Genomic DNA, 24,529 nt, shown 5'->3' on the forward strand with positions numbered 1-24,529 from the left:
TTAGAAATATGGACTCCAAAGGCTGCATTTATTATGTCTACTATTTCCTGCCAATATCGTTTCAGCTTCGGGCATCGCCACAGCAGATGTATTAACGAATCAGGTTCAACCCCACACTTTGGACATTTAGAATTTTCAATATATGAATAGATAGATAGATAGATAGATAGATAGATAGATAGATAGATAGATAGATGTTCCTCAATTCCTAGTGACACAGTTATTTGTCCTTTTGCTACCTGGTATTTAATGGGCTAATAACAGTTTGTAAATCATATATTGGTTTGTTCCCTGGTGTGTATAGCAGGTTAAAGTAAGTAAAAAATTAGGTGTCCCTTGATAACCGTTGATTACCCACAGGGTTATTCACTAAAGGGTGAAGAGTTTGGAGATGGTAGGAGAAGTGAACAATCTAGGACAACATAGCTGATTTGGAAAAATTCTCCAATTTAGCTTACTTTCCAGTTCAGCTGTGTTGTCCTAGATTGTTCACTTCTCCTGCCTTCTCCAAACTCTTCACCCTTTAGTGAATAACCCTGCTAGTGTCTATTGGTATTGAATAGGTTGTCATTTAAATTACTTTCTCCTTCATTGCCTGCCATCTAGGATAAAATCACTTGACAAAATGCCAAAACCTGTTTAGAGTTGCCATAACCTGTCCGGTACTATATACAGTATTTCTTTATGCGCTATGGTTTGGTACATCTAATGCAGAATTCTCAAAAAGGATCTTTAGTTCTAGTTTGCATCACTATAAAACTAATCAAAGTAAGAGGGAATGTAATATATTGTACCTTAGGAAGACATTCTAGAGTATTATAATATGCTGCCCTATATGCAGCCAGAAAGATGAAACATTTTTAACTTGTTTAAGTAAGCCAGCCAAAAACTTGGAAAGTTCAATTCAGTGCATATCGTAAAACAATGCATAGGCCAACGTTATGCTTAGTTTGATTACCATTTAGGTAGAGTAGGCCTATAGGTGATAGAGGCAATGAGGTAGTTTCTTCTAGTATAGTTATCAGCCAATTCGTCTCCATCATCAGCAGAAAGAGTCATCTCTAGTGATGGGCAAATCTGCCCAGGTTCGAGTCGCCTGGGGTTCTGCAAACCTGAACTGAAACGAGAATCCCACTCAAGATTGTTTGTTAAAATCTGGGCATTTATAGGGCTAATAGGCAATGGCAAGCTAGACACTGTCATGGGGGACATATACCAATGCAAATAAAAATTAAAACGTGTATTTTATGCGGCTTCAAGGGCAAGATTGAAAATACATAAATGATTTAAATACGTTTTGGGGATTCCTTATAACTGTATGTGGTGTTACAGAACAGTGTGATTTTCACATACAGTCTCAGCAACAGCGTATACATATTTGGCTGTGAAATTCAATTTTTTTTAACATAGGTCAACTAGTGTTAGGTTTAATAATCCTTCAAATGCTTATAAATTAGGCACCTTTTTCCATTTACAGGATGGTGGCTGGAAAAGCAGAACCTGCAATGCCTGGAAGGTTATATGTTCATCCAGATTCCCCAGCAACTGGAGCTCACTGGATGAGACAGCTGGTGTCATTTCAAAAATTAAAGCTGACCAACAACCATCTTGATCCCTTTGGACATGTAAGAATAAATTAAATTGTTTTTATATGATTAATGAAACATAGTAGAGTGACAAATTACTCTCAGAATTTACAATCTATTATATTATTTGCAGGTGACCAACTATCGTCTAGCATATGTACATCTAATGCAAAGTATAATGCATGTTCTACCGTGTGCATTTTGTTTACCTTGTAATGGGCCAGTTTGTGTTTTTCCTGTGTACTGGTTTGATTATTACTAGGGAGGCACAGATACTTTTCGAGTACCAGTACAAATATTTGGCATTTTCATGAGAACTACCAGGGTTGCAGTGGTTGCAGCTGGGACCTGGCTCTGGCACTCCACCACTGTCCTGAAATCATTAGTCTGTATTGTTTTAGAAAAACCGTCACATGACAATAAACAAAAATGTATCAGTACTCGTACTTGTAAGTACTCGGCAAGTACCAGTACTCGTACTCGCAAAACTGGTATCGGTGCATCCCTTTATTTCTAAAAACAAAATCATACATTAAAACAGAGATGTACAAATCCCAGGAGCTCTGTGTGCTCCTTACAAATGACAGCTGCCTACTAATTTTTGAATTTTTCTCTAGTCTAGTCTTGGAGCTCAAAAGTATCGGTACATGTACTCGTACTTGTACCGAGTACTGTACTTGGTATCTGTGCAACCCTAATTATTACCTGCTTAGATTTTAATTTTTTTACATAAAAGATGAAAATCATAGATCTCTGTTTGGGATGTTCCTGGTGTGGAAATGAAAGTTGCATGACATTTATATTTATATAATTGGCTTCAATACCTGACTTGACACAAGTGTGCAGATCAGCAGAACTCATTTTTCTCTGACTTCAATTGCTGCATGCTTGTTACAGGCCATTGACTCAAAGTATAAAGTCAAGAGACAGCCAGGCAACTAATATGTGCAAAAATGGGTCTATTTTTTTCAGTGGTTTTCTTCAGCGTGTTATAAAGACACAGATCTATTGCACGTAAGGGTGTTATGCCAGGCGCTATGGCTAAAGTTACACAGTAATTGCAAGAAGGAGCAGGCACGTAACACTTGGAACATGCTCCACATACTCCCTGAGAAGGGAAGCCTGGAGCAGTTAATGGCCAACCATCAACCATAAAAATATATTCCGCTAATGTCAATAAATTCTCATTTTTAATACATTTTTGATAATATAGCAGGTAAAATTCTCTTTTTTATAAATCCCTCATACATAGAGGATTCATTGAGTGTTTAATAATCATCATCATCATAATTATTATTATGATGATGATGCTGATTATTATTAATATTATTATACAGGATTTATATTGTGCCAACAAATCGCACTGCCCTTTACAAAATTAAGGTAGACAGTACTGTTACAATACAATTCAATACAGGAGGGTTAGGAGGGCCCTGCTCATGAGAGCTTACAATCTAGTAGATCTTTAGTAGTAGTAGTAGTGCTTTTTCAAAGGTTTTTAGTGTTGTCTGCATCCCCCTATACATAGTTACATAGTATTTGAGGTTGAATAAAGACATTAGTCCAACATTCACTTTATTTGTCCTGCTGAACATTGACATTGGCACTGAAAGTGAGGGAAAATCCCAAATTTTTAAGGAAATATTTGGAATGAAACACAGATGGCATAAAAGAAAAACTGATGGCATTTTAACTATTCTATACTGTGTGTACAATGAAAAAAAGTGCAGATACACATGGACTGATTTATAAAAGCTCCACCCAGTGTATAGTTGGGTGGATGTGCCCTACCACCCCTATTTCATGCTAAGGAGCATTGGAATTCCTTTGCTTCTCAGTGCCATTTAGGGGTGCTAGGGCCACACAATCGGCATCCACCCAGCGTATAGCATTATATAATTATTTATATAACATTTGACACTAAAGCCCTGAAAGAATAGTTGCAAAAAAAAGACAAGTCTAAAATGTCAATTAGGCCTAGTCATTCCTCTAGGATTAAGGACTCTAACAGTTGTGCCTCTATTACCTCCTGCAATCCTCGAGATTTTGCAGACAGAGGTTATTTTGTGCGTAGCCCCTATATAAGTTGCTACGGAATTAGCTAGAATTCTGTTTGTAAATAGTTAACTGATCTTGTGCAGCCCGTGATACAGAGACTTGTTGGAGTTGCAGTACAGAGCTTGGGACAAGCTGTGCTGTGAGAGACTGTTGATACCACAATTTCCAAGAGGCCCTGCTTTCAGCAGTAGGGGAGATTATGGGCTGGAGTTGCTGAGGGCGCTCAGTCCAAGAGAACTTAGTCATGGACACAGATCTGTGTGGCTGCCGCTGACACAGAGGAGCCATAGACTGTGTGTGAGTTTGTCTAGGGGAGTGTACACAGACTGAAGAACATCGGCATAGAAAGACTTCAGTCTGGTCTGCTGCAATCAAGAGTCGTTTGGTTGATCGCTTCTGCCGGGCACAGCGTAAACTACACAGCAGGGATATCGCGGCCTGGACAAACGGTCACGCCCAGTCAGTGAGGGATGCATAGAGGCCAACTAGTGTGTCGGCTTGAGAGAAAGGGGATGCCCGTCTCTCGCTGACGGGCATCACAGCTGCAAGCCTGACTTTGGATGTGGTGAGAGGCCTCTGGCTATTTGTGTTATTTCTACAACTCACTTCAGCAACACAGTATGGGCCCCAACGATGGCTAGCCTAGACTATTGTTACTGGCCAGTAGTAAAGAGAGCTGGAGTAAATAGGACTGAGACATTAGCAATCAGGTATTCAAAGTCAAAGATAGCAACTGAGATAGTTCAGTACTGCATATCTCTGTATATATATATATATATATAGCCGCGGCTGCTTAGTGTCTGAATACCCAATGTATATTGCTGAATGTCGTTTCCTTCAATTATTGTGTTTTCATTATTCAGTGCTTAACGAATATATACTATTTGCTTAGTAAAGTTATTACAAAACTCCCTAAGGTGTGTTGGTGTGCTGTGGATCCTGTTTGGGTGGTACATTCTGGCTTAGGGACAGAAATACCCGGGTTATTCTGGCGGCTCCTTCAGGGAGTGAGCGCGACATTTAAAACTCTAGATTTTCTCAAGTTAGATAGATATTGTATGTGCCAAACAGACCCAGAGCCTCTGTTTTTGCAAAAATAGCATTGTCAAAAAATCTATTCTATAGTTCATATAGTATTCTATATATACATCTCTTAGTGAAGACCATATAGCAATAAACTCTATTCGTATTTTTGAATGTAGATGGACAGTTCCTATCTGTTGGAGATAGTCTTTCCATCTGTTTATAAGCTGCTGTGGTGTTTATAAGAAACTACACAGCCTTTGTGCATGAAATGTGTGCGTCTCTTGAGACAGGTTTCTTTGAAAGTGCCACCATGAAAAGGGCATCGGCTGTCAATTTTCATCTATTCTTAATAGCCAATTTAGGAACGTATGTGTTCCACTGTGCATGAGACGTCCTCTGCAAACTATAGCCTTTCTTTAAGTCCTAACCACTGAACTTGTTTTGTCAAGTTGTTCAACCAGTAAAACTCTTAAAAAACACTGTCCAGTTCATACTGTTCAATAAATAACTAGACCACAAACTGTAATCCATCTATTTTCCCCTGTGGGAAATTATATCGTCCTGAGCAGGGAAACGCTTACAGCTGATTCTTTGTCAGGACATCAGTCTTTTAAGCCCAACAGTCTAAGTTCCCATGAATTATTAATACCAAATTTCAAGTTAGTAGCTGGATCAAGCCACCAGCATCTATGCATAAAAAAAACATAACCTGATTCAAAAAGAAATGAACTCTTTCAAAAATGTATTCCTCAATAGATATGCTTCATATTTTTATAGATTTTGGAACTCAAAAGGAACACTAATTTCCCCCTCCCCCTCATGCCTGGTTATGGCCCAGTGAAAGTCTGCAGTCACAGAACCAAATATAGAAAAAAATGCTTTTTCAACAATTTTTACAACAAATGCTTTTTCCTTTTGAGCTATGATGAACCCTAGAGTGTCCCCTGCTGGAGGAAATGTATACAACTTATTATGTATACAAATATATAGATAGCACCAAAATATTGGGAAAAATTAAAAAATGCAAAAATTTAAATGAAATCTGTTAGGCTGGGTTCACACCTGGGCGTTACTATAGGAGCGTTTTATGCACCTTTTTTCAGCTCGTTTTTAGTAAGTTTTTAGCACGTTTTTTGGTTCAGTGAAACGCGTGTTCGACGCTCTTTTTTAAACCTCCCTGGTGGTATGATTTTTTTTTAATTTTCTTTTTTTCGTTTTTTTTAACTTTCAAACTTCCCGCCGGTTCCTCCCCCCTGCAAAGCGGATGCTCGCAAGGGACGGAACCCGGAAGACGGCAGCGGCCGGAGGACACAGCGGGGATCGCGGACAAGGTAAGAACTACGCTGTATTCCCGAGTGTGGCTCGGGGGTACTGCTTTGTTAACCCCCGCGCCACACTCGGGGAAACCAATGGATACGCTCTGAAATACGCCCCAAAGAAGCTCCTGTACTTGTTTGGGCGTAGAGCGTTTTTCAGCGCATCAAAACGCGCTGAAATATGCCAAGGTGGGAACCATGCCCATAGGAGTTAATAGGATTTCACTGCTTGAACGTTTTTCAGTGCTTCGATCAACGCTAAAAAACGCCCTGGTGTGAACCCAGCCTTATGAAGGAAACATGGAGGCTGCCACCACTCTCCTTTTAAAAATGTCAATTCCTTAGCTGTTATTCTGATCTCCTTGGTCCCGATACTATCTGAGTCACTGAGCTGCAATGTTGAAACATAAAGTACTGAAGGCGGTGGGTCAACACACCATCCAAGTAACTGGTATTTTTAGGATGTGAAAATTGTCTGTTCCCTTAAATCTCATGTCAGGTTTGCTTTCATGTTAACAATTTTAATGCATTTTGCATGTGTATACAACATTTTGAACAGGTAACTAATTCATTTTTCCTAATTGACTTGTATTTGTATTTGGTGGACTGTTGAAGTACCAGTACAACCTCTCTTCACACTCATATCATTTCTTGCAGTACATAAATAGTAGACCAAAGCTTGAAAACAATATAATCATATTGACTGGTGGTGAGGGAACAGGAACGAGCAGTGGTTCTCAAAGATTGGTCAACATACCCAAAGTGATCCACCAGCAGGTGCCAGTAGGTTCAAAACTCTAATTTTCTTAGTAGTTTAAAAACAATAGGAGTTCATTAAACATTGCCACATTTCATAGATTGCAGATTTGTATACTGGAAAAAGCTTAAAATAAAGTTGATATAGAGCAGTGGTTCTCATGGCCTGGTCTATATACCCCAACTGTTCCACGAGCATGTGCTAGTTGGTTTAAAACTCTCACTTTCTTAGCAGCATAAGGCTGCCAGGACAGCAAATGTTTATAGCAATTGAGTCCAGACTGCATTTTCCCAGTTCTGTATCTCTATTACATGAGAGCTAAATGGCTATAGACAGGGGCACAGAATGATATGAACCTGGAATTAAACTTAGAAGAAGCAAAAACAGGGATAAAATTAATATCAACATAAAGATACCATAAATACTGTAAAACTACAAGACACTTAAATAATTAAATACCTATGAGGATGTTTTTTAATTATATTTTAAAAGGAACACTTTTTAAGTTTTAACTGTAGCATCTGTTTCTGTAGTATATGTATTAGGGATGTGCCGATACCACTTTTTTAAGACCAAGTACAAGTACTGTCCCTCATGTACTTGCCGATACCAATTACCAATACTTTTTCTTAAAGGGACATGTGACTTTTTTTTCTAAAACAACACAGACTGATGATTTTAGGGCCATTTCTCACCAGGGCTAAATGCAGATGTCACCCCAAATCCGAACACAATAGTATTCTGCTTTGGGGACATGTATTCTGAGAATACATGTTCTCACAGCAGGACACATGTCCCTAAGGCAGAATAGTATTCTGCTTTGGGGGCATGTATTCTGAGAATACATGTCCCCAAAGCAGGACACAGTATTCTGCATGGACACATGTCCCTAATGCAGAATAGCATTCTGCTTTGGGGAAATGTATTCTTAGAATACATGTCCACAAAGCAGGATGCATGTCCCTAAGACCGAATAGTATTCTGCTTTGGAGACATGTATTCTGAGAATACATGTCCCCAAAGCAGGATACATGATCCCAAAGCAGAACGCATATCAGCAAGGCAGAATAGTATTCTGCTTTAAGGGACATGTATTGTGCTTTGGGAACATGTGTTCTGCGAATACATGTCCCCAAAGCAGAATTCTTCTCACCAGGCTGCGTGTCGATCTCACCAGGCGACGTGGACATCTGCAGTGGCTCTGCGGGCACTCCACCTCACCGACGATGTCGGGACCCGGCCTCCCCCATGTCCAGACCGGCGATGCTGCCACATCCCGTCTGGTTGTACCGGCCCAGTCCTCCCCATCAGTGTGTGGCATGAACCCCCAGCTTCTAGCCCTGGGGTGGTAGTTCCACCCCCGGGGCTGTCCATAGCTGTGCCTGCGCCAAGAAGGAGGAGATAAAAAAACGCACAGGCAGTGCCATGGACAGCTATCTGCAGGCCCCTAGCAGGCTGCCGAGGTCCCCCCAAGTGCGGGAACTTGGACGGCCGCTGCTGTTTGAAAATTTAAAGGGCCGGTTTGGGCCTTAGGAATTGGGGCATTTTCACAACTAAAAGTACTTGAAAGTACATGAAAGTACGTGAAAATGCCTGGTATTGGCCCCAATACCGATACTAGTACCGGTATCGGGACATCCCTAATATGAATGCTATGCAAACAGAAAAAGGTGGAAGTTTATAGAATATATCATAATGCAGTAGAAAGCCACAGGGCAAGGACAGAAGTAAGTTGCTCTCCTAAATGTGACTGTTAAAAGGGTTTTCTGGGAAGAGGAGGCGTACAATCAAAGATCAAGGACTCCTTGCATTTTCTATCACTTTCATAATAAACTGGCCAAGGACTCCCTGTATTTTCTATCACTCTCATGATAAACTGATGAACTGAGATTAATTAAGTGCCGTTTAACATAAAGTATATTTTAAAGCTGGCCCCTAGGTTTTCTCATTATTTGTCATCTCTAGTTTTAAGAAAATAGTTTCTAGCATTGACACTAAGAAATATTTGTATCATTGCATAACTAGACACAAATGTTAGTCATACGTCCAAACTTTTTAAAATGAGAAAGCGGTACAGCCTCCAACACAATGTATTTAGGTAATGGACCTAACCCTACCACGCCCCAGTTATGCGATTCATGAAGACTTTTTTATGCAAGAAATGACTGGTTAAACCCAGGACCCTTTTTCTTCACTATTATCTTTCCTTTAAACTGGTAAACAGTGCATAATAACACTTCTGGTAGGTAAATAGAACCTTTTTATAGATATTTGTACATCAGACCAAAAAGAGGGACAACTGAGGAGGGAAAAGGGACAGAAGGATTTGGTTCCAAATGGGGGACAGTCCCTTTAAAGGAGAACTATGAGGTGAGTGCTTTTCACTTACCTCATAGTTCTAGCTGAACTGTGACAATGAGACTGTCATAGGTCGGCTTAGTAGATTGGGAGGTGAGCGAACACATACCAGCGTTCGCTCACCTCTCGATCCTGTCACGGCTCTCTGCCGTGGCAGGGGAGGGGCTGGATTCCCCCCTCCCCACTCCGATCCGCCAGCGCTGACTGGCGGAACGGACGGGGAGAGGGCGGGTACAGCTGGCTCTGCCTCTAGATAGGCAGAGCCAGCTGTCAGTCACGTAGCTGGGCGGAGCCAGACATAATTGCTACAGCTCGCGGTATACTGAGCCTAGGGTGATGGGAGGACGCTAGTCTGTGTCCTCCCGTGACCCTAAGGAGAACTATGGGGAAAAGCCTTAACCCCATAGTTCTCCTTTAAATGAGGGACAGTTGGGAAGTATACGGTATATATATATGGAACCCCAATTCCCCCAAAAATTGGGACGTTTTTGTAAAATCTACATAAAAACAGAATCCAATGAGCTCATAAACCCATATTTTATTCACAATAGAAAACAGAAAACATATCCAATGTTTAGAATAAGAAAATTTACCATTTTAGGAAAAAAATAAGGTAATTTTGAAATTGATGGCAGTAACACATTTCCAAAAAGTTGGGACAGGGCAACTAAAAGGTGGCAAAGTAAGTGGTACTAACAAGGAGCTGGAAGAACATTTTGCAACTAATTAGGTTAATTGGCAACAGGTCAGTAACATGATTGGGTACAAAAAGAGCATCTTGGAGAGTCAGAGTGTCTCAGAAATAAAGATGGGCAGAGATTCACCAATCTGTGAAAAACTGCTTATAAAAATTGTAGAACAATTTCAGAATAATGTTCCTCAATATAAAGTTGTGAAGACTTTAAATATATGATTATCTACAGTACATAATATCATCAAAAGATTGCAAGAATCTGGAGAAATCTCTGTGCGCAAGGGACAAAATGCAAGGCCAAAATGCAATATTAAATGTCCGTGATCTTTGGGCCCTCAGGCAGAACTGCATTAAAAACATTCATGATTCTGTGATGGATATCACTGCATTAGGCTCAAGAATACTTCCAAACATCACTGTTTGTGAACACAACTTGCCGTGCCATCCAAAAATGCAAGTTAAAGCTCTATCATGCAAAGAAGAAGCCATATCTGAACATGATCCAGAAATGTTGGTGTCTTCTATGGGCCAAAGCTCATATAAAATGGTCTGTCACAAAGTGGAAAACTATTCTGGGGTCAGACGAATCGAAATGTTACATTCTTTTTGGCAACCATGGGCGCCGTGTCCTCCTGACTAAAGAGGAGAGGACCTTCCTGCTTTGTTATCAACACTCAGTTCAAAAGACTGCATCTCAGATAGTATGGGGATGCATAAGTGCGTATGGAATGGGCAGCTTGCACATCTGGAAAGGCACCATTAATGCTGAAAGATATATCCAGGTTTTAGAGCAGCATATGCTCCTATGACATCTTTTTCAGGGAAGGCCTTGCATATTTCAGTAGGACAACACTAAACCGCATACTGCATCTATGACAACAGCATGGCTTCATAGTAGAAGAGTCTGGGTGCTTAACTGGCCTGCCTGCAGTCCAGATCTTTTACCAATTGAAAATATCTGGCGCATCTTGAAGCGAAAAATACGACAAAGAACATCCAGGACTGTTGAGCAGTAAGAATCCTATATTAGGCAAGAGTGGGGCAATGTTCCTCCCCCCAAACTCTAGCAATTAGTCTCCTCAGTTCCCAGACATTTACAGAGTGTTGTCAAAAGAAGAGGAGATGCTACACCATGGTAAACATGGCCCTGTCCCAACTTTTTTGAAATGTGTTGCTGCCATCAATTTCCAAATGAACTTATTTTTTTGTTAAAATGGTAAATGTTCGCAATTTAAACATTGGATATGTGTTCTATTTTCTATTGTGAATAAAATATGGGTTTATGAGATTTACAAATCAGTGCATTCTATTTTTATGTAGATTTTACAAAGCGTCCCAACAATATATATACATTAATAGGCGTGTCTGTACAGCAGTAGAGAAAAAGATATTGCTCAGAAAATAACATAGTTCAAATACCTGAAATTACTAGGAATAAGCAAACTGTTCAGTCAAAGATAAGCAGGCTGCCAAGGCAGTACAAGACCAATGATGATGTACAAACTGCAGTAGCCTTTGGCAACCATTCCCATCTTGCTTTTCATCACCCAAACTGGAAACACGATAAGAGTTAAAAGACCACTTTTTGTGAAAAAAATGCTATATGAGGCCAAATCATGTATTGATAGTATTCAGTTCATGAAAGTATTACTTATTCACATACTTGAAATCCTCTTCTTTTCTTTCTAACTGTTTTGCAACTGCTCATTTGCCTACATTACATTATGTTTTTTTGTTTTTTTTTTCATTCACATAGCTATTTGTCCAGTGAAACTGCATGTACATTCGTTCTGTGCAAATTATTCCTGCAGCTGCAGCTCACTACCAAATGGGCTCGAGTGATGTGGAGGGTTGGGGTGACAAAGTAGCCAGAGATTGTAGAGGAGGAAAGTGAGGGAAAGACAAAATATCAGCTACGTAAGAAGTCACCTAGGGGCAGCTCGCAAATGAGTGGAGGGAGCAGCCTTCCTATTCTCCTGGATGGCACCGCCCCAAGCGTGCAGGCCATTGCTATCCCCCCGCCATTACACATACTCAAAACATGTCTATTGCCAATAACACCCTAGTGGTTTGCAGTCTCTGTTTGCAGAATATTAGGTTGGGTTCATGTACAGTTCATTGGGATATTACATGCATGAGGAGACAATTGATATTTCACCACAAACCTGGGTGGAAACGGCACAGAAAAGCCTTTGCATTGGCCAAGGTAAAATGCTTCTATGTTGTTTTGCAGCTGGTATGCCTGGGGGACAGGCACCACACTGGGTCAGATATTCTGTCAGAAATGAGCGTGTCCACTTTAGGGGGTCATACCAAGCGAGTGTTTACCTGGCTCAAATGCTACAGCAACACAAGCTGCAGCAGGCCACCAAGGAGTACTTGTGCTAGAATGGGAAGAGGATGTGCTCATGGGATCTAGGGTTTTTTTCATCACAACAGTGGCTACTTATTCAGGGCACTTGTTTGATCTTTTTACTAAGCTGCACCAGGTGGGGATTAACCACATTATCCCACTGATTTACTGAATGGAGCACACATTACGTAGTGTAATAAACCAGCCATTGCAGGCACAGCAGCAGGAAGAGAACTTCGCGGTGTCTGAGGGCCAGCATGATTCTTTTACAACTGACTTCATCCCTGTGTGGCAGAGATGGTAGCAGGCAAAAGAGGAGTGCAAAGAGGAATATTGGGAAGGTGGCACTGAAGAGTACATAGGACTGGCTTTCCGGGGTACATTACACTCCGCCCAAACATGGGTGGGCTGAGATTGTTTAAGATACTGTTGACCTCAGTGACACAGAGGACTCAAGACCTCTGCTGCAGGCAATTTGTGATGAACCAGGGAGCAGTGGGAGAGTCATGCAAAGGTGCTCCTTTGCTGAACTCCTCTTTGAAAAATGCTGGTTGCCTGGCTGTTGTACTAATCAGGTGGCTTCAACACCTTCTATGTGAGTTACTTGGAACAGGTACGAAGCTCAGGGGGTCAGACTTTCCTACGACTTCACTTACTGTATACTACTATTGGGTTCTTGATTCAAAATGTATTAAGGCCAGAGAAAGCCAAGCAACTAATGTGTTCCATAGGGGGTTAGCAATGGCAGACTGTTTCAATAAGGGTTTCCTTCAAATTCTTATTTTGCTTCATTATAGCTACAGTTTTGCTGTTAGGAGTCTTCTGCACTGGGCATTGACAAAGGTAAAATTAAAATAGGTAGTAATAAGATATTAAGCATCAGTGAAACATGGAGCCTTTTCTGGAAAATTGTAAAACTTAAGCCTTATTCCAGCCTTTTTATTTTGTTTAGGATAGAGCAGAAAAGGGTTAAGGCATCTGTCAGTTTTTTATTGCAGTTTGGAAGTGTGTAAAGAAAGCACTGGACCTGTGTAGTTATTCTATCGGTGTTTCTCATGCAACAGTAGTTAAGTGATGTGAATATGGGTTATCTCTCTCATGGTAGGCAGCTTCCACAATCTAAGAGATCTCCACAGTAACCTTGGATCAACAGTGAAGACAGTAGATGTAGGAACTGAAGAGCCTTACCAATTAAAAAAGCCCAAATACCACTTTATTCTGTTAGGGTCAGTGGGACATTCAAGTAGAGTGGTCAACATGTATTTGGGGTCCAGCACACACCCCCTTCATCGGGGCTCAATGCTAGAAATCATGTATGTGGACTACAATCCCTGCAGCTTGAAAATTGCATTGTGTTGTGACGGGAGTACTTTAGGCGTGTCAGCAACCTGGATATTGCCAGAACAGCTGATTTGATGATTACGAATATAGCATTAGCTGCACCAGTCTGATTTTTTCAATGTAAAACATTTGAAAAGAAATCAGAATTTGCTGAATAAAACTGAACTTGCAAAGAAATCATATTAGATCAATTACGCCATATGCCATGCAATCAGCTTGAAACCGATTAAAATTTTCTAACCCATCTGATCATTTTCATCTTAATTTCCATCCCACAAAATAAAAAAAATCAAGTTGTTAGTGAAAATGAATGACAATTTCTACATAGAATCTTAATAGTTATAAAATGATGCTATCAACATGTAAAAGGCACGCATTTGAGTTGTGGCCATAGTCTTTGTGTTCCAAAACAAAGGTCTGGGTTTTAGACACATTCAAAAAAGTTGTTAAAATGTTACAGTATTACAGTATATACACAAAGAAAAATGAATAATACTATTTTGGTCCTGGGATTTTGAATAAAGTTAGATATGATGTGTATATGCCTGTTGTAGCATACCCAACTATGTAAATATAATTAGTACATCTTTATTCTCTAGCAGAATTTGTATAAGAATCAGTTAAACATCTTTAAACCCTTATCTGGTACAGTACTTAAAGGCAAGAATGCCAAGAATCTCATTCTGCAGTTTCCCCCTAAGTAAACAGGTGAAGAATCTACAGCTCAAGAGCAGAATGTCAGCCCACTGTGGCATTATAGGGATATAAAAACATAAGTATTCACCATTTCAGGTACCAGAAAATAAAATTAGAGCTGCTTGGTTTTTATAGCATGACAAAGAGAAAAGAGAAAATGCAAAATATGCAATTCCACAGTGGCTATTTATTCTTAGAGGAAAAGGAAAAGTGGGAAAGGAAGGTAAAACACTTAAAAAATTATATTCTCTATTTGATTTATCTCAGATTTATGTTGTTAGAGGAGTCCTACACAATAGGACCTAAGATCTATATCAGTGGTGTAACTACTACCATAGCGACCTACGTGGTCCCTATGTGGCCCGGGACGGAGGGGGGCCCGTTTATGTGGTCAGGGCACAGCAGCAGAGGAGGAGGCCAGCCGGGGCCCTGCAACAGTGGTGGAGGCTAGGGTCCAGCGGTGGCTGTGGTGGAGGAGGCTGGGGCCCGGCGGTGGTGGTGGACGTGGAGGAGGCCGAAAGGTAAGAGGAGCACAGTGTGCAGGGAAAGGGCCCCCGACCAGCCCAACAGCCTATGGTGGGCTCTGCAGGGCCACTCTCAGGTGGGCTGTGCGGTGTCTCAAGAGGGCTATGCAGGGTCTCTGGTGGGCTCTGAATGGTCTATGGTGGGCTCTGCCGAGTCTCAGGTGGGTTCTGCAGGGTCTCAGGTGGGCTCTGCAAGGTCACTCTCAGGTGGCTGTGTGGGGTTTCAGGTGAGCTCTGCAGTGTCTTTGGTATCTCCGGTGAGCTGTGCTGGGTCTTAGGTGGGCTGTGCGAAGTCTCATGTTGGCTGTGTGGGGTCTCAGGTGGGCTGTGCAGGGTCTGTGGTGGGATCTGCAGCAGATATGGGCAGAGTGATCTCTTCTTCGGCTCCGACGTCGGGAACATGTACTGAAGGTAGATAATTTTTTTTTTGGTGGGGGCGGTTTTGGGGGCCCCATACAAAATTTTGCTATGGGGCCCTGTGGTTTCTAGTTACGCCCTTGACCTATATGTTTAGGTTAAATCCATGGCATCCTCCCACATCTACTCAATAGCCTACTAGACGCTGATTACAAATTTAATACCAACTATAAAGCCCATTTTGGAAATCACAGTATTTTGTATACAACAAAGTACTAAAATCACTAAGTTTGTAAATAACTTTTGGGACCACTTAGTTGGTTTGAGCTTGGCTTCATTGCCCAGGCTTTCTCTATACTTGCCTATACAAGTATTTTCTACATTTGAAGAACCCCAACAGACCCCTACTGTGAAAACTAGAGACATGTGTTGAGAACATCAGTTTCCCTAAAAGATGATCATTTCAACAAAATTTTGTAATTGTGTAACTTCCAAACCATTCCTGTATTTTGAAAGCCATTCTTCTAAAAATAGTATATCATTAAAAATAAATGACCTACAAAACTGTTAACGTATACTGTATCAGAAACCATCAGTGAAATTATATTATTACTTCGTGATCTGTAGTTTGTACTTGTGTTCGACCCCCTCTTTTTTGTGACTTAAATTGCACTTTAACTGACCTTTGAAGACAAGCAATGTCAGCATGAGCTGTTTCTTCCAGTAACATAGTGAATCTAAGAGATGTTATCGCAAGCGCACATAGTTTATGGGTTTCTCAGAAATAAGGTTGCATGATCTTAATAGTGTACATCATAGGATTGTGTATATATCTATATGTCCAAATGTATTCATGAGTGCACACATTAAATACATACTAAACAGCAATTGATGATGCCCATAAATATTTTGAAAGCACATCTATACTGGATATATTTAAAAGTTTTATACTGAGGGGAGCTATTTCAGTCACAAAAATCTTGGTAAAACTATTTAAAGGCTCTGCAAGCATTTTTTAGGTCATAGATGATAGAGAACCATGGGAAATGCTGTTTGACATCAATTTTGAATATATCACATTTAGCTTAAATAATGAAAAAGGCAGGTTTCATTTTCACTTCAAATTACTTTCCTTAGAGGGTAATACCAGTTTTAGAGAAACAAATTGTATGTACTTATTATGTTACATCTAAGTTACTTTACAAAGTGCTGTGTTTTTTTTTTTAGGGTTTTTGTTGCTGGTTTTATATATTGACATGATGGAATAAAGAACTCTTCTGATGGCGCATTAAAACATCATTGGCTACAAACCTGGTTTTCACGTTATAATGCATATTTTTCTTTTTCACTCAATTCCATTCTTATATTTCTAATGACTTTTGGATAGACCACGAGGTTCAACCTTCAGTCTGTCTATGCAGCTGAAAAATCATCAACTTGCAGTCTTAAGGAGAGGAAATGATTAATAAATCACTGCAGATATGTATGTGGTAAATGTGGCTTTTATGCATAAGGTGAGGTTATTACATGATTTGTGCTCCATGATGTGAGAGACTTTTGCCTGCTGGCCTACATAAACCCACAGAGGACTACCCTCTAACCTTCTGCTCCTCACCTATTACGGTCATATCATAGTGACATTTGTTTTCAGAGAACAAAGACTTATAGTTTAAAAACAGATGATGTAGAAGATTAGCTTAGAAATGGCTAAGGATGTGATCTCTTACCACAACACTTAGACAGATCAGCTGGGGGCTGCACAAAAGCAGCATTATACTATACCATAAAACTTCACAATGATATAGTTAAAGTGTATGTATAGCCAAAACTTTATTATGGTTTAAAAAAATAGGGATGTGTTAGAACCTTTGTCAAGTTTATATTGCTGTTTGTGCCCTAATGGGTAGATCTATGCTCTCTGTTGTGCATTGTCTTGGAGACAGAAATGGGAAATCCCAAATTTTACAGTTGTCATCTGAACAGGAGATGAGGGTAACTGATACATGTTACATAGCTACATAGTATTTGAGGTTGAACAAAGACACAGGTCCATCATGTTCAACCTTTTTCGTGTCTGTTTGTGCATGTGTGTGTGTATATGAGTCCCTGTGTGGTCTAGTATTTTAAGAGTACCTGTACCCCTGTATGTTACAGTCTCTTAGGACGGTATCTAAATGACTATTGAATGCTTCAATACCCTCTGCTGATACCAGTGCTTGTGGAAGAGAGTTCCAAAATGTAACCGCTCTAACTGAAAAGAAGCCACTACTCCCTCTGTAGTTAAATCTTTTCTCCACCAATTTTAGGTGGTGGCCACCAGTCTTTTTTAGGGTGTTTACAGTAAAAAAGTTTTTTGCTGATGTTACTATCTCTACTAAGCTTTTTGTACATCAAAATCATGTCCCCTCTTAATCGCCTCATTTCCAGCGTGAACAAGTTTAAATTTAGCAACCTTGTCTCATAGTCTTGATCCTCCAGCCCCTTAAATAGTTTAGTTGCTCTTCTCTGGACTTTCTCCAGCTCAAGGACATTCTTTCTGTGGATTGGTGACCCAAACTGAATATCATACTCAAGATGTGGCCGAACCAGTGATCTATAAAGTGGCAAAATTATTGCTTCGTTTCTACAGTACATTCCTTTTTAATACAAGACAGTACTCTGCTAGCTTTGTTGGCCACAGCCTGGCATTGCTTGCTATTATTTAATCTGTGGTCGACTATGACCCTCAAATATTTTTCCATTTCTGACTTCCCTAGTGGAGCACCCATTAATGTCTATTCCACCTGCCTGTTTTTAACCCCAAAAGGCATTAATTTACATTTTTCAACAATAAACCTCATCTGCCATATAGTTGCCTACTCCTACTTTTTTTTCCATGTCCTCCTGTAATTCTATGATGTCTAAGTCTGTGTCTATTACCCTCCCAATTTTAGTATCATCTGCAAACACAGAAACATGGCTATTAAGACCTTCCCCAATATCATTAAAAAACAGGTTAAACAGTATTGGGCCTAGCACAGAACCACGAGGCACACCACTCTCGACCTTAGACCAATCTGAGAAAGAGCCATTTATCAATACTCTCTGGACACTGGTTCTTGTAGCCAGTTCTCTATCCATGTACACACCATTTCATCTATGCCCATAGATTTCAGCTTGTGTACTAAGTAGGGTTGCACAGATACCAAGTACAGTACTCGGTACAAGTACGAGTACATGTACCGATACTTTTGAGCTCCAAGACTAGACTAGAGAAAAATTCAAAAGTCAGGAGGCAGCTGTCATTTGTAAGGAGCACACGGAGCTCATGGGATTTGTACATCTCTGTTTTAATGTACGATTTTGTTTTTATAAATATAAATAAAGGGATGCACAGATACCAATTTTGCGAGTACGAGTACTGGTACTTGCCGAGTACTTACAACTATGAGTACTGATGCATTTTTGTTTATTGTCATGTGACAGTTTTTCAAGGTCCCAGCTCCAAACGCTGCAACCCTGGTAGTTCTCATGAAAATGCCAAGTATCTGCACTGGTACTCGAAAAGTATCTGTGCATCCCTAATACTAAGCGTTTATGTGGTACTGTGCCAAAAGCTTTGGCAAATCCAGGTACACCACATCCACCTGCTTTCCTCCATCCAGATCTCTACTCAACTCTTTGTAGAATGCTAGACAGGCTGTTCCTTTGACAGCCATCTAAGAGAGCTTTATAGAGTTTTAAAACTCCCCTTCTCTATTGCAAATTAAAAAGAGAACTTGTTTTTTCTCTACTTGTATAAAATATGTGAATCTTGCAATGTGCAAAAAAACATAGAATACTGTGCTGATTACCAATTACGGTTGTTATATTTGGGTCATTCGCCTGGAAAAAGTATCAGATCAGGACTTCTGACTTTACACCAACTTTCCTAATAAGCATGTTGGTTTCAGATCCCTGACTACAAATATTATAGCCATTAGATACGGGTAAAAGCCAGGCAGCTAGTTTTTTCTTTTTTTTTAGAGGATCAGCTATAGCAGCTCCTGCATGTCCTTCATGGCATGATAACCAAAAGCTGAAAGAAATGTACATCTCTGAAAGACAACTGAATTCAGGGCAGCTTCATGAAAATCTTTGTAAGGTACGTAGATGGCAGTAAGTTTGTAGTTTAAATGGATAAGACAATATAAGTGGACTGCACGGTGAGCACAAGTAAGTGCACAACTGAAGCAGAAGTATAATTCAGCTGTAGATCCTCAAATCATCTCTGAATTGGTGCTGACACAGTCCTTTCTTCTGGAGGGTGGCTACTTTTGTTCGCCATGGTCCTCTGTGTGTGTTGTAAAGTAACCACCTCTCCAAGCTCACTCTTGTGATAGGCTACAATCTCATTACAAACTAGTAAACTAAACGTGAGATTGTAGTCCATCACGAGAGCAAGCTAGAAGAGGTGGCTACTTTAGAACACACAGAGGGACCATGGGGAACAAAAGTAGCCAGAAAGAAGGACAATGTCAGTACAATTCAGAGAGGATTTGAGGATCAACAGCTGAGTGATACACAAATAAGATACATTTTTGTTATTAGTTAAGGTACTTGAATGCAGTTTTAAAATTTAACTCCTGAGTTTAGTATCGCTTTAAGTGATAAATATTTTGTAGAAGTTGAATCATTTCTGTTTAGCACCCTAAAATGCATGAGTAATGGTACTTAATGTAATTTACCATCCTTCTACAAAGGGGTATGCAAAGGACACTATCTGGAATACATCAGCAATAAAAATAACATTGGAAAAGTAAATCAGCAACTACTGGGGGCAAACACAGGTTCATTCAATTCGCTATTTTTTAAAGTCTAGTTTTCCGATTCACTAAAATGTGGATAATATCTCTACTGCTTATATCTAGACTGGCTTACATTAGGTCTGTCTTATTTTACAGCAAGCACATTTATCTTTTAACTATTACTTGTAAGCTGCAGATCCTTAATCATGTGTAGGCAAACTCACGCGCTTTGTTTTTGTAATCTGCCAGATGCTGTCTTCATAGGAAAGCAGTGAGTAATTCGAGGATTGTCAAGTCTAGCAGGCCAGATGATTTGATGACCCATCCAGGAATATTTAGTTCAAATTACATGAGGCTTTTGAATACACAAAAACACTTGGTTAGTCACTATGTCACATGACAGGAGACAAAGTAGAGTGAAAATTAAACCCTACATTTAAAAATAAGAAATGTAGCTACCCACAGCAAAAAAATCAGGCGTTCCTTTATATTTTCTGATATCCACAGGAAAATGACATGGTGGTATGTTAAAGAAAACGTGTACTGAGACAATACAGGTTGCCATTGCTGACCTTCCCTAAAAATATGAGTTGCCGACTGTCATGCTTATTTAGTAGCTTTCTGAGCCACCGACCTGGAATAAGTGTGCTAAACAGGTTCTGTGTAGACCTTAAGGCTGAACTCCAGGCATATATAATATTCACAAAATATTGCAGCTTAGTATTCAATAATATCATTAATATACCTGAATTTAGTTTGGCATCAGCTTGCCTCCCCTGTACTGAAAGAGGGAGAAGCAGCACATGGAGACAATTGGCTGTGCTGTAGTACTTATGTGGTAACAAGGAGCATTCTGATAGGAGAAAGCAGAGTTACAGAGAGATGAGCTCATCAGTCTGTTTCTCCTTCCACTGTCCAGTCAACTGAGGGAGGATCAAAACCTGCCTATTCACTCCAGCAGCATTGGGCTGCATTGGGCAATGCAGCCCAGTGCTGCAGCAAAGTGATGACATAAGCTCAGCCTAGACAAAATAACTGACTAGAAATTAAGGACTGCCCTAGTGGTAATGGTAAAAGGTAGGGATAGGTTTGAAGTTTGGCTCGAGATGATCCCAAGTAGTTCTCTTTTTGTGGTCCCAGGGAACTCATTAGCAACTCCCATGCCCTCTATTAACTGTAACCTTTTTACACTGAAAAGGCCTTTGCCCTTTGGTCAGCTGCCTTAAAATGGCCAAAAATTGGATCCTATATGCCACCCCCCTCACTATTAAAGGGGGGGGGGTACGGAGCTGCCATAGTGTCAGTGTGTTGGAAGCACAACTTTTTGAGCAATTAACTCCATTTTCTGCCCTTGTCCTATTAGTGGAAGCTTTTTTTTTGGTTGATTTGAGATCAGCTGTCATTTTAGTTGTCCCAGTAGTATTTTGGGGTCTTTATTTATTTCAGGGTATATTTATTTTTATTTAATGTTGTTAGGTCTTTTTTATTGTTGAACTACTTTTGTTTTGCAACACTTCCCTGTAAAGAAAGTGAAGTTTTGTTTCATCTTGTCTATATACCCAGAATTTTAGGTAAATAAGATAGTGATACCAGAAAGAATCACTGGTTATCTCCTTCTTTACAATATCAGCAATCTAATTTTACCCATTCATATCTTGTGATAAGTATCATGTAATCTTCTGTTAAATCTATGTTATAGCTCCCGGATAGCAAACAGAGCATTTATAATAAGTAGACTAACTCCTGCTTGACCACTGTTGGACAAATAACAAATATATATATGCATGCTGCTTGATAAATAACAAATATAAATGCCTACTGCTTATGAGGTCACCAAACAAAACCTCTCCTCACACCCCCCTTCACATAAAAATTGCTATTTACCTACCGGTAATATTCTCTATGTCCAAGAGCACAGGGGAAAGCTAGAGATGAAGCAGTCACATGACCCCAACTTTATAAGCATATCAAGGTTACTAATAGAGAACTAAAAATACAAAAAGTAACATACACTGACTAGGAGTAGGGAAAACGGGTCAATAATTTGTTTGTCAACTAGATTCCTGCTTTAAAGTGAAACCTTGAGGTATGAAGTATGGGGGCTGCCATTGGTGATCTTTCCTTCTAAAAGTGCTAGGTGTCTGTTTTTCATGATAATTCAATACATTCTGGGTCACTGACCTAGAACTAATATGCAGAAGAGAAGTTCTGACCTTGCTCTGATTTGACTGATTGTATGCTTGTTCCAAATCCTGGATCCAGCAAATAATGAAGCCAGAGAGAGCCAGAAAATTAGCATTTTTAGAAGGAGGCTAGCAAAGGCAGCCTGGGTTTCTCTATCAGAGCAGATTTTGTTTAAGCAATTTTACTGGTAAGGTGCAGGTGAGAATTTTATATTCTGACCACAGAAGTGCTAAACTTTGGTGTCAGATTAACGTTTGCACATTCTTGTCACAGTGTGAATGTGCTATGCAATTGGATGAGAATAAACTGCTAAAAATAACATTAGTACTACTACTTGGATGAAGAAAAATTTATTTTTGGCTGTCACTCCTTAGGCCAGATGGTCATCAGCTTCTGCCTTGTCTGGGATACAGATGCCTGTGACACTGGATACTAATAAAAATATTCATATGAGACCTAAAGAAGCCAGAATATTGTACATTGGGTTGAGCAACAAATAAGATATTGTTAGGCCATTGAAGTGTGTTTTTATTATTTTTGCGTACTTATTTAATGGCTTAGTTTTTTTTAACAAGGTACTAAAGGTAATGTACATCACTGCAGTTTAAACAACAGGGAAAAGCATAATTATGTGCACTAGCTGGTGATGAAGACAGTAGAATGTGCAATACAGGGAAATATTCATGCTTTTCATTTTGCAATAGGGAAACTACATGGATAAACCTTTCCATAGTAGGAATGCCATTCCCTGCATCTGCCCCAGAACATATTAGCACAAATTGTTCTGTTTTAAATGTTGCTTTACACAAAAAAACTTAGCACCGGAGACCCAGTAGGTGCAGACATTATGGCAGCTTGCTGACTCAACAAGATTCAGAGGCAGTGTCAACTCATCAAAGGACTCATCAATCAAATGCAATTTTTCCAGGCTGGTAGGTTACAAAATATATTTTCCAGGTTTTTCTTAGAGCTGAAAAACATGTCATAGTCATTGCCTCCTGATTTTCTAAAAGGACTTTCTCTTCACTTACTGGACAAAGGTATAACTAAAACTAACTTGGAGCAAGGAAAGATTGGGAGTGTCTAAAAAGGAGCTGGTCTAACTTACACACAAACAGAGAGGAGAACAGAGGAATATACGAAATGCACAACATCAATAGCAAAACACATATTTTTATCCCTTTAGCAATAACGTAGAAAAAAGGGTGGGGCTTAAGATGTTCATAACATTACCTCACTTAAAAAATTACCTTCAACATTTCCTATGTGCTTAGGACCATGGTGTACCATAACAACCAAGGGCTACCACAGTGGAATTATAATTAATTAAGTGTTTGTGCAACGGTTCATTCACATCTGCTTTTCACTGGAACCTCTCATAGGAAAAGTCAAGGTTGATAGACTTGGCACGTGTTTACTTGAGGGGCACTATAGAGCCAATTTAAAAAGATCTGGTACAAAGTAAACTGCAGCAAATTGTAATTGCCTAAAACAACAATTAAGTTTCATTTGATCAGTTCCTCTTGGCCGCCGCTCACTTTTGTCTGCAAAGACGGAATAAGTACCATACTTGCCTGCAAAGACAGAATAGGTATCATACCGTCCATAGATACAGGGTTTGCCCCATACTGACACCAGCAGGAACTCTTTAGCAGAGACAGAATTGTCACTGTACTGACATAAGCAGAAGTATGTGTGCAGACACAATCTGTATCATACTGATACACCAGAAACAAGTCCACAGAGACAGAATCTGTACTGTACTGAAACGCCAGAAACATGTCCACAGAGATACAATCTGTACAGATCTGAAACACCAGAAACATGTCCACAGATATACAATCTGTACAGATCTGAAACACCAGAAACATGTCCACAGATATACAATCTGTACAGATCTGAAACACCAGAAACATGTCCACATAGATACAATCTGTACTGTACTGAAACAGCAAAAACATGTCTACAGAGACACAATCTGTACAGAACTGAAACACCAGAAACATGCCCACAGAGGCACGATATGTACAGAACTGAAACACCAGAAAAATGTCTTCAGAGGCACAATCTGTACTGTACTGGAACACCAGAAACATGTCCACAGAGACAGTCAGTACTAAGAGAAATTAAAGTAAATATGTATTTCTGTGTGGGATGCAGGGTAGGGAAGACAAAAATAACTGTTTCTTTGTCCTGTGTAGTTCACAAATGCATGTAGTAATTCATGGGCCAATAGCTTGTTGCAGTACAGGTGTCACACGGATTGTTGCAGCATACGTAAGGGGACTCATGCGTTGTTGCAGCATACTCTATGCTGCAACATTCCCTGTGCTATCTATACTGCAAATGTGGCAGATGAATTGGTGTAGCATAGTGTATGCTGCTACAATGCATGAGTAACTTTTATCATATTAAGCTTTATTTAACTTTCCTTTAAAAGGAGACCTCAGTCCCAGCAACCTAGGTGGAGCAGTGTGCAGGAAACAGTATGTGCAGGCATGTTCTGTATCACA

General features: G+C 39.9%; 1 protein-coding gene across 1 annotated transcript in view; it reads left to right on the forward strand.

Annotated features, from left to right (window-relative positions):
• TBX4 (T-box 4) overlaps positions 1–24,529 on the forward strand; it is a 110,203-nt gene that overhangs the window by 76,350 nt on the left and 9,324 nt on the right. Inside the window, exon 5 of the mRNA XM_018556662.1 lies at positions 1,478–1,625. Coding sequence (XP_018412164.1) covers positions 1,478–1,625 — 148 coding nt within the window. The remainder of the gene's footprint in view (positions 1–1,477; positions 1,626–24,529) is intronic.

This window comes from Nanorana parkeri, unplaced genomic scaffold, assembly GCF_000935625.1.
Source record: "Nanorana parkeri isolate BGI_ZX_2015 unplaced genomic scaffold, ASM93562v1 scaffold245, whole genome shotgun sequence".
In the NCBI taxonomy this organism is placed as follows: domain Eukaryota; kingdom Metazoa; phylum Chordata; class Amphibia; order Anura; family Dicroglossidae; genus Nanorana; species Nanorana parkeri.